At 39.2% G+C, this 12,923-nt stretch overlaps 1 protein-coding gene across 5 annotated transcripts; it reads left to right on the forward strand.

Moving 5' to 3' along the window:
* Positions 1 to 31: 31 nt before the first annotated feature.
* On the forward strand, positions 32 to 12,524 carry l3hypdh (trans-L-3-hydroxyproline dehydratase). 5 transcript variants are annotated; one of them, XM_062968606.1, is made up of 6 exons: positions 313 to 1,022; positions 4,279 to 4,448; positions 5,199 to 5,321; positions 5,978 to 6,115; positions 6,698 to 6,819; positions 9,975 to 12,504. In XM_062968606.1, the coding sequence occupies exons 1-6, from the start codon at positions 497 to 499 to the stop codon at positions 10,036 to 10,038; spliced, it is 1,143 nt and encodes a 380-aa protein (XP_062824676.1). In that variant the 5' UTR covers positions 313 to 496; the 3' UTR covers positions 10,039 to 12,504. The 5 variants fall into 5 exon arrangements, with proteins under 5 accessions (XP_062824678.1, XP_016851384.2, XP_062824679.1 ...); XM_062968607.1 differs by lacking the exon at positions 9,975 to 12,504 and adding an exon at positions 7,253 to 9,782 and having other exon boundaries at positions 316 to 1,022; XM_062968608.1 differs by lacking the exon at positions 5,978 to 6,115 and having other exon boundaries at positions 32 to 1,022; positions 9,975 to 12,524.
* The last annotated feature ends 399 nt before the right edge of the window (positions 12,525 to 12,923 follow it).

The following is a 12,923-nucleotide window of genomic DNA, read 5'->3' on the forward strand; positions in this document are numbered from 1 at the left end:
CTCAGCTAGGCCAATCAGCAACAGCGAAAGGTTTTTATTAGCCAATCGCTGCCCTCGATGCGTCGATGGGTGGGGCCTGACTGGAGAGAAACCACACCGTGTCCGCGCAAGAAAAGATAGTAGCCGGGTGAGTGAAAGCATCTTCTGACCAATCCTGTGCACGGAACCGTCTTCAGCTTAGCCAATCACCGTCAGAAAATTGGCCTCGTGCCCTAGCGCTAAATATCAGCCAATCGTCGCCTACGATATCGTAGTGGGCGGGGCCTTGGTCAGTGTGAAACCGTTGTTGGTGATGTAGGTAGGTGGGGGAAGGGGGGGTGTAAATTATTTTTTGACCAATCCTGTTCGCGGGACGCCTTCCCCGTTAGCCAATCGGCGCCCATGGAGAGGTCTCGAGCCTTCGCTTTGCTCCAACAGCCAATTGTAGATGTCGATGGGCGGGGCCTGAACGAAGGAAAACCGTTAGGCGGCATTCGTGAGGAGAAGCTGTCGAAGGATGTCACAGGCTGAGAAGCTCCCTCCTCACGATCCGAGCGGCCTGGTCCTCCGCACTGTGGAGATGCATGCCGGTGGGGAGCCGCTCCGCGTGGTGCCTCCTTGGGGCGGCCTTGCCCCGCTGGCAACCCCGGGCCTGTCTCTACTGGAGCGGCGGCGCCTCCTGCTCACCTCCCCGGAGTTGGACGCGGCGCGGCGGCTGCTGATGCACGAGCCCCGGGGCCACCGCGACATGTACGGGGCGCTGCTGGTGCCGAGCGAGCTGCCCGAGGCCGACGTGGGCGCGATCTTCGTCCACAACCAGGGCGCCAGCGCCATGTGCGGCCACGCCGTCCTGTGCCTGGCCCGCTTCGTCCTGGACTACGGCCTCCGCCGCGGGGCTCCTTCCCCCGCCGCCCCCTCAGGAGAGGCCTCGGTCACCATCCACTGCCCCTGCGGGCCTGTCGCCGCCTTCGCCTCCTGGGACGGGCGCCGCAGCGGGACCCGCGCCCGCTTCCACAGCGTCCCCGCCTTCGCCGCCGCCACCGGTAGGAAGCCAGCAGGGCCACTCTCCTCTATGAACAGGAGAGGTTAATTTATTTATATTCTATCTCGCTTCATCTCTCCATACTGGCACTCAAAACGGCTCACAATCAAAAACATTGCAAAGTAAAGACTTTCTGTATATATTTCAGATTTCAGTATTAATGTCAAAAACACGTGCCGTAGTATAATCTTACATAGGATTTGTGCTACATTAGAACAATAAGGACAAATATCACTTAAGAAAAATAAACATTCAATATTAAGGGTAAAGGTTTTCCCCTGGCATTAAGTCTAGTTCTTGGTGCTCATCTCCATTTCTAAGCCGAAGAGCCAGTGTTGTCTGTAGGTCATGTGGCTGGCATGAATGCATGGAGCGCCATTACCTTCCCACCGGAACGGTACTTAGTTTGGCAGAAGCTGGGGCTAACAGTGGGAGCTCACCTGCTCCCAGGAACCCCCGATGGTGCAGTGGACTAAAACCTCATGACTTGAAGGTTGAGTTGCTGACCTGAAAGCTGCCAGGTTCGAATCCCACTCGGGGAGAGCGCGGATGAGCTCTCTCTATCAGCTCCAGCTCCATGCGGGGACATGAGAGAAGCTTCCCACAAGGATGGTAAAAACATCAAAACATCCAGGCGTCCCCTGGGCAACGTCCTTGCAGACGACCAATTCTCTCACTCCAGAAGCGACTCAAGTTGCTCCTGACACGGAAAAAAAAAACCTGCTCCCAGATTCGAATCACCAACCTTTCGATCAGCAGTTTAACCTGCTGTGCCATTGGTGACAATATTAACTAACCAAAAAATAAAATGTAAACACTAAACTAATATGGGAATCTGCTATTGCAACACATCCAATGAAGTGGTTTAAAACCAATATATTTATCTTGTCAGAAGCGAACCGAGGGTACAAGTGTAATGTATTTAAAAACACAAAGTTAAAAACTTGGCATTATACTAAATGCCCTTTGGCCAGTAGGTGGCTACTTGGAGTATCTCTGGTGTTCCTGTAAGAAGGTCTTACAAAACTATTAATTGATTTAAGGCGTTGGCGTGATGGCTGATATCCGAACAGAGGATGGGCCAGAGATGTTACTGTCTTGGTCCTTTCATTATTGGCTGCTATTTCCCGGTGGATGTCAGGTGGTGCAGTACCGGCTAAACAGTATAATTCCTCCAGTGGCGTGGGGTGTAGAACGTGTGATAAGTTTTAATGTGGTGAGATGTGTTCCACACTGGGCATGCATATTCAGAGTCAGACATGACTAGACTTAATATCAGGGGAAAACCTTTACTTTTAATATAGCCTGTGTTGTTCAGGTGTCAGAGGAACTGCCGCATCTGCTTTCTCCCCTTTCCAGCTCTCACAATGTCTCAGACAACACTGGGAAGGCTCACTGAGAGGGGAGCCTTGGTGATATTGGCCTCAGTTCATTCACAGATATACATATTTCTTCTGCTTCGTCAAACCTTTGCTACCGGAATTGGTACCTGTCAATCATAATAATTCTGGAATGTTTTCAAATAAAGCTTCTGCATGGCCTTCCTCCCTCCCAGATTCATGAGAATCATGGAATCTCTCTACTAATTCTTTTGCATGTTACAGAACCCCCCATTTAAGCATAATTGTGTAAGGATGTAGTCAGCTCTTGTCAGCAGGATCAATGGCATGGAAGAATGGGAGCTGAGGTCCAATATTGGGAAGATCTCCCATTCTTCATCCTGAAAGTAGTTAGTTGTACTCCTCCCCCCCCAAGGAAATCTTACCAGGAAAACCCCATGACAAGGTTGCCATTATTCGGAGTGATTTTGAAGGGAGGTAACAACATGGCAGTTCCATCAGCATTGAAGATAGATATATGGTCCTTAACTTAGAGTACTGATAATGTTTGACTAATATGACTAACCTCCTTTTCTGCTATTTTCCAGGCTGCAAAATTTCTTCAAAGGAACACTGCTCTCTACTACTGCATTTCTTCTCATGGTTGTTCTAGTGAGCTGTACGTTTTGTTCTTAGATGCATGTGAATTTCTGTATTGGATAATACACATTTACTGTCTTATATTTTACGCAGATTGTTGAGTGATTGTTATTCTTGCCACCTCTTAAAGAAGTTTTACCTTCCTGTAAAATTTTAAAGCTGTGCTATAGCAGAAATACATATGTATTTCAACTTTAAGTATACTATCTAGAAATATATCTGCTGTTGGAAGCATACCTTAGTAAGGAACTTGAGTGATTAATGTCAACAAGCAATTATGTGTTTAATCAGGTTATTATCTCTCACCTTTCCCCTGCCAAGGAGTCCAAGGCAGCTTACAAAATTTAAAATAGCTAAAAATGTAGTGTTACAGGAGTTTGAAAATACAATTAAATATAAATGCTATATAAACTACATAATTGAAGACAGGTTTCAGGACTGGGGCCAGAATGAGAGAACTGGGAGCCCAGAGGCATGATAGCCCCACCCACCCACCCACCATAAAGAAACAGCCCTCCTGTTCCAATTAGAATTTTGCAAGGTCATTAAATATTCAGTATCAGTTTGGAAATGTGGGGGATAAATCCCTGTAGAGGAGTCCAGGTGAGGATACAGAGCAATATTTTGTTACAAGTTTCATTAATTTTATAGTCGTCATGACTAATTGAGCGTTTTCTTATACTTCATCCTCCTAATAAAAACCTCACTTCATTTGCCAGCCACTCCTGAACTAGTGGCAAAACATTATTAAGATAACATTTTTGTGGTTTTATTCATATGTCTTTCTCACTTTTAACTTAGTGTTCATGTGGCCTGCCCTGGTTTTTATTGCTTTTTTTGAATTTTGGGTTGTAATGTATGTTATTATTTATTGTATTGTTAAATTGTGTTATGATATGTTGTTTTATATTCTGTCATATTGTATGGTTTTGGGCATGGCCCCATGTAAGCCGCCCCGAGTCCCCATTGGGGAGATGGTGGCGGGGTATAAATAAAGTTTTATTATTATTATATTTCAGAACCCCCATGGCATATTTTGTATCATAGTAACATAGAATTGTTTGCCAATTATGCATGACATTGTAGTTCCCTTTCTGCTGTACAGAATTTTTACCTGGTACAAACCTAATACTGCTTGAACCACAACCCATGTATATAAAGGATGTACAAGTATTGCTGTTGTAGTGACTGGAAGGAATTAGGGGAAAACACATGAGAATAAGCTGCAGTGGCAACGTGTTCAGCAATTCCATATATCTCTGCCTCTTCACTTTTCAGATGTTTCCATTGATGTTCCAGGATATGGAAAAGTAGTTGTTGATGTTGGATATGGTGGTGCTTTCTATGCATTTCTCAGTGCTGACCAGTTGGGACTTGATGTTTCTTCTTCAAAGATTCAGGATCTGGTTGATGCAGCATCTGCAGTAACTGAAGCAGTAAAGGCTCAGGTACTGTTCGAAGTTTGTATTTTCTTATTTTTCCTCTACATGGGAAGGATCATGACTGCAGTCATGATTAGAGTCATCTTTGTGTCATGAAATTGACTTTGCCTATGTTTTGGAATGGTTGTTATCCAGGTCTTGCACCCAAAATAGACAGAGGAAAAGGTCCATATTCAATCATACCTTTAAAATGTTATTTAAAAAGAGCATGTTTGAAATTAATTGTAAGGTACATTTGGCAGAAGACTTTACAGAGAGAATTTGCTAAAAATATTCATACAGTAGAGTCTCACTTATCCAACATAAACGGGCCGGCAGAATGTTGGATAAGCGAAAATGTTGGATAATAAGGAGGGATTAAGGAAAAGTCTGTTAAACGTCAAATTACATTCTTTACAAATTAAGCACCAAAACATCATGTTTTACAACAAATGGACAGAAAAAGTAGTTTAACACATGGTAACATTATGTAATTATTACAGTATTTGCGAATTTAGCACCAAAACATGTCAATGTATTGAAAACATTGACTACAAAAACACTGACTACTAAAAGTCAGATTATGTTGGATAATCCAGAATGTTGGATAAGCAAGACTACTGTACTTGCCGACATATAGGGTCTTAGGTTCACATTTGCACTGCCATGCTAATTGTATGGACTTAAAAGAGGGAATGGATATAATACAGCTATCCTAATGCTGCATTTTTCTGGTTATGTTTTATTCATAATTTAACAATTTGATAATGTTTCTAGTTCAAAGTTCACCACCCTTTAATTGAAGATGTGGCGTTCATTTATGGAACTATACTGACGGATGGAAAAGATGAATTTAGTGAAGAACCAACAAGCAACATATGTGTGTTTGCAGATGCACAGGTAGAACATTATGTGCAGGGGTGCCACCCTATCCCTTTGTCATGAGGCTTCCCTAAATGGTATATATAGAAATTGTGCACAGAGGAGCAACATGGGAGGGGTTTCATGTAAAACCAGATGATATTGAACTGCAAATCCCAGCAGCTCTAGCCATTGTGGGTCATGTGAGAAATGCTAAGAGGTGCAGTTCAATACCTTGCATCCTGTTAGTGATTTGCATAGGTGTCTGTCCTTTTCTGGTCATTCTTGAGGTAGGAATTCTCTGCCAACCTTGTGCATGAGTTTGCTATTTCCTTAGAACTGGACAAAGTGGGCTAAATCCAACTGAATAGAGGAGTGAATCAATGGACCTCACTGCAGTACCAACTTAACCATTTACTTCTTCCCTTCATGGGTACAGAATGTAAAAATTGCACTTGTGAGCAGAAATGACAAAGCTGCTACTTCTTAAAGTGATAGGTTACTATTTGCCATTATTTCTGAATGTAAACATAATATGTAGATTTGCACACCAAAGCAAGTGCATTTTTGGAGCTCCAACATCATTGGTTATAATAATACAGCTAATCCACACTTGTTATTAATAACACAGCTAATTCACATTTATCAAAGAACTGAGTGTTCCACAATACAGCAGTCTATGTCTTTCTAACCAGGTTGACCGCAGTCCTACTGGGTCAGGTGTGACCGCTCGCATTGCCTTACAATACCATAAAGGACTAATTCAACTGAACCAGACAAGGACCTTCAGAAGCAGTTCAACTGGCTCTTTGTTTACTGGAAAAGCAATAAAGGCAAGACCTAAACTCTTGTGGGATTTAAAGGTCCAAGAGGGGATATGAAAAATCTCATAATTCATTTCGATTTTTAAAATGAGGCCAGTTTATCATTGTCATTCTGCAAGAAAAGAGGAACACCTTTGGTTTTGATCAAATAGTCTAGCATGCAAAAAACCTTACATTTTCTTAATTACATCATGATGTTACATTAGAATTACAGCTGATTATTTCTACTTCAAATAGTGTCCCTTTTGGGAATGTACTAGCTGTTTATTTAGTGTTGTGTCTGCGGGTAGACCTACAGAAAATTATGAAATGTTCATTGGGTCTCAACAGGTAGTAGAGAATAAATATTGGGCAGGAGGATTTGTACTGCTTGCAATAAGTTTTAGATATTCGCAATTTCCTCTCCCACTTCAGCCTGGAATAAACATTTTTGTTGAATTTAATAAAGATTTTGGGTCAGGGGAAAGTAGGGAGAAGAACCAGGATAAGCTTGCAAAAAACTTTGATCCACTCAGTTTCTTTCTCTTAGTTTTTAAGTTAAGCTAGTCATATTTTACCAGGTTTAATCCAAATTATTATTTTTTGATCCAGGAATCTAAATGTGGAGACCACAATGCTGTTATAGTAGAAGTGGCTGGAGAATCATTTTACACAGGAACATCGACCTTCACTTTTGAAGAGGAGGACCCTTTGAAATATGGTTTCTTTCTGAAGTAATTGCTACTATTGTACTTTAGTATCTTTCTTTTGTTACAATCCTCTCTTTTACTAGTTAATACTCAAATTCAGAGTTAATTGAAAAGCCTGATCGTAGCATTGGGTATTTTTAGGACGAGTTAAGCATGTGTTTATATGTGACCGAGGTTTGGACAATAATATCTCCCATCTATTACCAGGTTGTGTAATTTTCCTGTTGTGCATGGCTCACTATCCAAATTGGGTCTGGTACAAATTTCATTTCATGTAACAAAAAGAGAGTAATAATTAAGAATGTAAATATTTACAGAGAAAAGTAAAAACAAATCATGATGCATATATTAAAGATTTTTTAGAAGGGCACAATAATTAAGTAATTAAGAAAAATGTAAAGCCATTAATTGTGTGATGAAAATCAACAAGGAAACTGACATACAAATTTTTTTTTAGTATAACTTGCTGGGTTTGTCTTGATTGACAGAAGACTGTTGTCCATCATGAAGTACGGCTTTCAATCCCAGAAAGACCCTCAATCTGTTTCTGAACTCTGTCTCATCTCTTTCATCCCAGCTGCCAATCTTAAGTGCACATGGGACAGGAGTTGGGGGCAAGGTCGAGGCAGTTTAGCTGGGATCCTATGCCAGCAATAATAGTAGTTGTAGTAATGTTTATTTATCCCCCCTCCCTTTATCTCTCTCTGGAAGAAAAGTGGTTTACATTAAAGGTATTCCTGCACAATTTAAAATATACAAATATGCAAACATTAAAACAGAATTAAACATAACAGTATTAAAAATTCACAGTTTTTTGGGGGAGGGGGGAATTTCCATTATAATTGGGGTTATTATTGAGCCTTCTGTCATTAACACTTTTGTTATTTGTTCCATATTTCTAATATATTGCTCAACTTTGGGTTTCCAATTTCTCTAATTTCTTTTTTTGTTAAATCTTTTTAAAATATTACATTTTTTCCTCCATTTCCTGTGAATCCAGTTTTAACCAGTCTAAATCCTCCTTATTTATCATTCCTTCTATAAACAATCTCAACCTATTTGCTTCATAATATTTTTTATGTTGGGAAGTGCTAATCCTTCTTTTTGTGATCTGTACCATAATTGTTTATTTAATCTATTTTACTGCCGTTACAATATTTATTTATCATTTGTTGCCATTTATTCAACTTATCTTTAATTTGCAGTAGTAATATTCTAAATATAAAATTTATCTTCAGAAGAATTTTCATTTTAACTAATGCTATCCTTCCAAATCAAAATAAATGCATATTTTCATATCCCATAAAAAAATTTGAACTACTTCTATTAATGCGACTACATTAACCTCTTCCATTTCTTTTAAGTTCCTGGTTATAATTACTCCCTAATATTTTAATTTATTCTTAATATTTATTCCCATATTGCCCTGTTTTATAAAATCCTTTTCCTCTTCTTTGTTTTGTTAAGTAAAATCATTTCTGATTTATTCAAATTTACTTGTAGGTCCATTGTCATACCAAATGTGTCAAAATGACCCTTTATCCTATCTATTTTACCAACCCTATTTTAAAATAGTTAACAATGTATCATCTGCAATTAAACTCACCTTCTGTTTTGTCTTTATTCCTACCCCTTCTACATTCTTAACCCTCCTTATGGCTTTTGTAAATAATTCTATCACCATAAAAAACAATATCTGTGATAAAGGACAACCTTGTCTTGTTCCTCTTGTAACTTTTATTTCTTTTGTCACCACATTGTTGATTGTTACTATCGCTGAATTTTTTGATCAATGTTGTTCTATTAATCCTTTATTTTACTTCCCATTCCAAATTTATTCATAATTTGCCTTAAAGTGATTCACACAATCAAACACTTTAAATATATCTAATGATAAAATCCCTACTTTTATTCTTTCTCTCTTGAATCACACAGATTTTGCTTAATACTCTTCCAATCAAATCAGACATCTGTCTTCGTTTTACAAACCCACATTGGTCTACTTTTATATACTTATACATGCATTTATTCATTCTATTGAACATTATAACAGATAATATTTTTACATCCTGATTTACTAATGATATAGGCCTATATTATTCTGGGTCTGTTAAATCTTTATCAGGTTTTGGTATTAATATTATTAATGATTTTCCTTTCTTTCATTATTTATTTATTATGTGTTGCACTTATCTATACCACTTTTCACGAATACTATTTTGCTGTTTGGGAGATATTCGGTACTACTTTATTTCCGTTAGTAGCAACATGAAGCAACAGTTCTCTATACTCCCAAGGCATATGATTCTCTACTAGCACATGTTTTTTGATGAATTATTTTTGACCGCCTTTCTCTTGCTCTTTCTTGGTGCCATTGCAAAAAGGTAAGTCCTGGTAGGCAAAGACGACAGGCAGACAGACATGGTTCTACTTCTTAATAACTAAAAAAGATTTCTTGCTCTTATTGCAAATACTGTGTAAGAAGAGTTGTAGCATGTTTGAATAATTGCAGGAACACTATGTGCATGCTTGTTTTGGTTGTCAGCCAAAGGTTGAAGGAAGGGAATGGAGGCTTCTTTCCTCTTGAAGCCCTCACTTCAAATCTAGGCTCATGAAGAATGATATCTCATTACTTACTTGGGAGACATCTTCCCTCGTTAGTACAAACCTTAGTGGAAGCTGCGTCAACCCACAATTTTAGCTGGCTAGCTTTGCATCATGTTCCAAATTTAAATGTTAATAAATTATATATTACAAAATCATGAAGCAAGAATGTAGAAGCTATTTTTATGTCCATTTTCAGAATCATTTTCTCATGTGTTAGACCTCCTTTGTGGTGGTTATATATGATTTCATCTCCAGTTTTTATTTGTGATTTTTTAACATATTTGTACCTGCATTACTGAAGTGTACTTGAACTTCTTTGCTGCGTTTGTGAATTTTGCAAATATTAAAATGAAACTTATTAAACAATATATTAAATGTAATATTTTAAATCAACTTTCATTATTTGAACTATGGCGTCCTGATTCTCAAAAGAGGGGAAAGGAATATGATTTCAGCTCTATGCCTTTATTTCAGTGTTGACATTGATAAAACATTTCACAATCAATTCCTGATGCCTGCCTCATTCATCATCGTGCTACACTTTCCTCATCTTTTATACATTCTTCCCTTAGGTTCACAAGACCTTGTGTCCAAGGGTGCAGACAGACCATACAGTTTGTTTCGAAGATGGTATGACACTCCAGCTGCTAATTGAGATTTGTATGCACAGAGTCATATACAATCTTCTTGTTTCATTTAGTTTCGTAAAGACTTACCAAGAAGCACAAAGATAAAGAAGGTGGACTTTGACATTCCAACACTAAAAAAAAAATGGCATGCAGCCTTTTAAAATGGCACAAACAGTTGCTAATCCAATTGCTAACCTCAGAACAGACCCAATGGCTCAATCCTTGAATGGGAAACCCACACCTGTAAATCCCATTGCTTTAATGGGCCTATTCTACTTGAGCCTATAATCAGATTTAGGCATATCATCCCATTAGGATTCTTCCACTTTGAAATTATGGATGTAACTTAGTAAGAAGCCACATTCTTCTTTCTTTAGAACATGGGGAAATCCTCTTCTGAAAGATTTAGAGAAGGTAACTTAAGTGTAGTTTGGAGCTAAAGATTTAAGCCGGTGGCACTTAACCCCAGCTAGGTAGCACACAATCCAGTCCTGTACATTTATTTTTTTCAATGAAAGCAATTTCATTTATGCAGGGATCTCCAAGCATCCTTCCCAGTTCATTTGTCATTCTAAGAAGGAATCTATTATCCTCCACTAAATAACTACGGTAACTGAAGAAAAAGATATTGCATACATCTCTACCTTTTGTGCTTGTCACTAAATAAAAGCTGTTGGAGGGATGCAAGAATTCCTTTTGCATGTAATTTAACACAGGTCTGAAGAGAAGGAAAACTGAATTACTTGCCCTTTCCCTGCCACCTGAGTTTTGTTTTGAATGGTTTTGAAGGGCTGCACACAAGTGCTAGCTATCGGCAGGCAAGCCCATGGCCAAGGGGGCTGTTTAGGGGTTCAAACCACCCCCAACAATTTTCAGGTTAAAAAAACCTGATTTACTCATGAATTTTAACTGGTTAACCAAATCCACATGCCAGGTCCAGTCCCTCCGGAACTGCAAGCAGTATCTCAACTAAATTTTGATTATTCATACTATCTGTACCTACCTTTCTATCAATTTACATTAGAGGGGAGCTGTATCATTGTTAGACCTTGTTTCTGATGACCAAGTGAAAGCCCAATTAGTGCAAAATCTATAGACACTATTGTGAGGATATGTATTTCCTGTGGAAAGAAGAGGCATCTAAGGCCCCTTCCACACAGCTGAATAAAATCCCACTTTTTCTGCTTTGAACTGGAATATATATACTCGGATAACCCAGATCAAAGCGGATACTGTGGGATTTTCTGCCTTGAATATTCTGGGTTATATGGCTGTGTGGAAGGGCCCTAAGATTTCAACCCAAATGGTTTAGCAGATTTCCCTGGTTAGCCTACTCGTTACATGTACAAGGTGCACTCTTAAGTACGGTGTGGTGTTTGGAGAAGTTGAGGGTAAAGGTAGTCATCAGAAGCTTGATGCATTGGTTGCTAAATCATTTGTGCGATGGAAAGATGTAATAGGTTGCCAACAGAGTACCATCAGAACAACTTGTGTTGGGCTGAAAACTTCTTGCTAATTCACAGTGGAACACATCTTGATGTAACCCATCATCATGATAAAGGAAATAAAGCAGAAGAAAACAAAGAAACTTCTGCCAGTTGTGGAAACTATTGTCCTTTGTTGCCGACAAGAACTGACTTAAAGAGGGAACCTATACACAGATACAGAATGGGGGATGACTGGCTTGATAGCAATATACCCTGTTTCCCCAAAAATAAGACAGTGTCTTATATTAATTTTTGCTCCCAAAGATGCACTAGGTCTTATTTTCAGGGAATGTCTTATTTTTCCACAAAGAAGAATTCACATTTATGGTTGAATTGTTTAAAAATGAAAATGTATTATCTACTATACAGTAGTTGTCATCACAAACCAGTGTAACCAAACTGTGAATCCTTTCAAGAATTTCTGTATTATATTTTATTGCTATACTGTTTTTAAATTACTGTTTTAACTTTCTGTTTGTATGTAAATTTATGTTGTTGCTGGGCTTGTCCCTGTGTAAGCTGCTCTGAGTCCCTTCTGGGAGATGGAGGTGGGATACAAGAAAAGTTATTATTATATTATTACTATTTCTTGTTACTACTTTTATTTCCATGTACAACAATCTGTGGTATGTACATTTACCGATCCTGCATGCTTCCAAACAAAAACTTTACTAGGTCTTACTTTCGGGGGAGGCCTTATATTTAGCAATTCAGCAAAACCTCTACTAGGTCTTATTTTCTGGGGATGTCTTATTTTTGGGGAAACGGGGTATGTGAAAAAAATATTAGTGTCCTTGTGGAAACAAATTAAACATGAGCCAACAATGTCATGTGGCACCTAAAAAAGCCAATGGGATTTTGTTCTGTATGAATAGGAGTCTAGTGCCTAGATCCAGGGAAGTGATGCTACCCCTCTACTGTATCTTCCAACTCTATGATTCTATGATAACAAATAATAACAATTTAATACAGTAGAGTCTCACTTATCCAAGCTAAACGGTCCAGCAGAAGCTTGGATAAGCGAATATCTTGGATAATAAGAAGGGCAGTTGGTTCTCGCAGAAGCAGAGGCAGCAGGAGGACATTTTTGCTTCCTGGCTTCAGGTAGGATTTGGCTAAGATTTTAAACTGAGTGTGGGCTTGGCTCCTGTGGTCAAAGTCTAACTGTTGTGTGACTGTTGTGTTGAAAGAGAGCCAGGTACTTAAGTTGATTGACAGCAGGCATTGTCCCCTGTTAATTGAGTTTCTGGGAAAGCTTTATTTGCCAGTGTGAGTTTCTGCCAGAGCCTGATCCCAGAAGGGCAGTTGGTTCTCGCAGAAGCAGAGGCAGCAGGAGGACATTTTTGCTTCCTGGCTTCAGGTAGGATTTGGCTAAGATTTTAAACTGAGTGTGGGCTTGGCTCCT

This window comes from Anolis carolinensis, chromosome 1, assembly GCF_035594765.1.
Source record: "Anolis carolinensis isolate JA03-04 chromosome 1, rAnoCar3.1.pri, whole genome shotgun sequence".
NCBI classification, from domain to species: domain Eukaryota; kingdom Metazoa; phylum Chordata; class Lepidosauria; order Squamata; family Dactyloidae; genus Anolis; species Anolis carolinensis.

Excerpts from the sequence above, each read along its gene's own strand:
- l3hypdh (XM_062968606.1), top strand. The coding sequence starts at position 497 with ATGTCACAGGCTGAGAAGCTCCCTCCTCACGATCCGAGCGGCCTGGTC. Across the intron at positions 1,023-4,278 it reads CGCCTTCGCCGCCGCCACCG|ATGTTTCCATTGATGTTCCA; the intron begins GTAGGAAGCCAG and ends TTCACTTTTCAG. Across the intron at positions 6,116-6,697 it reads TTACTGGAAAAGCAATAAAG|GAATCTAAATGTGGAGACCA; the intron begins GCAAGACCTAAA and ends TTTTTGATCCAG.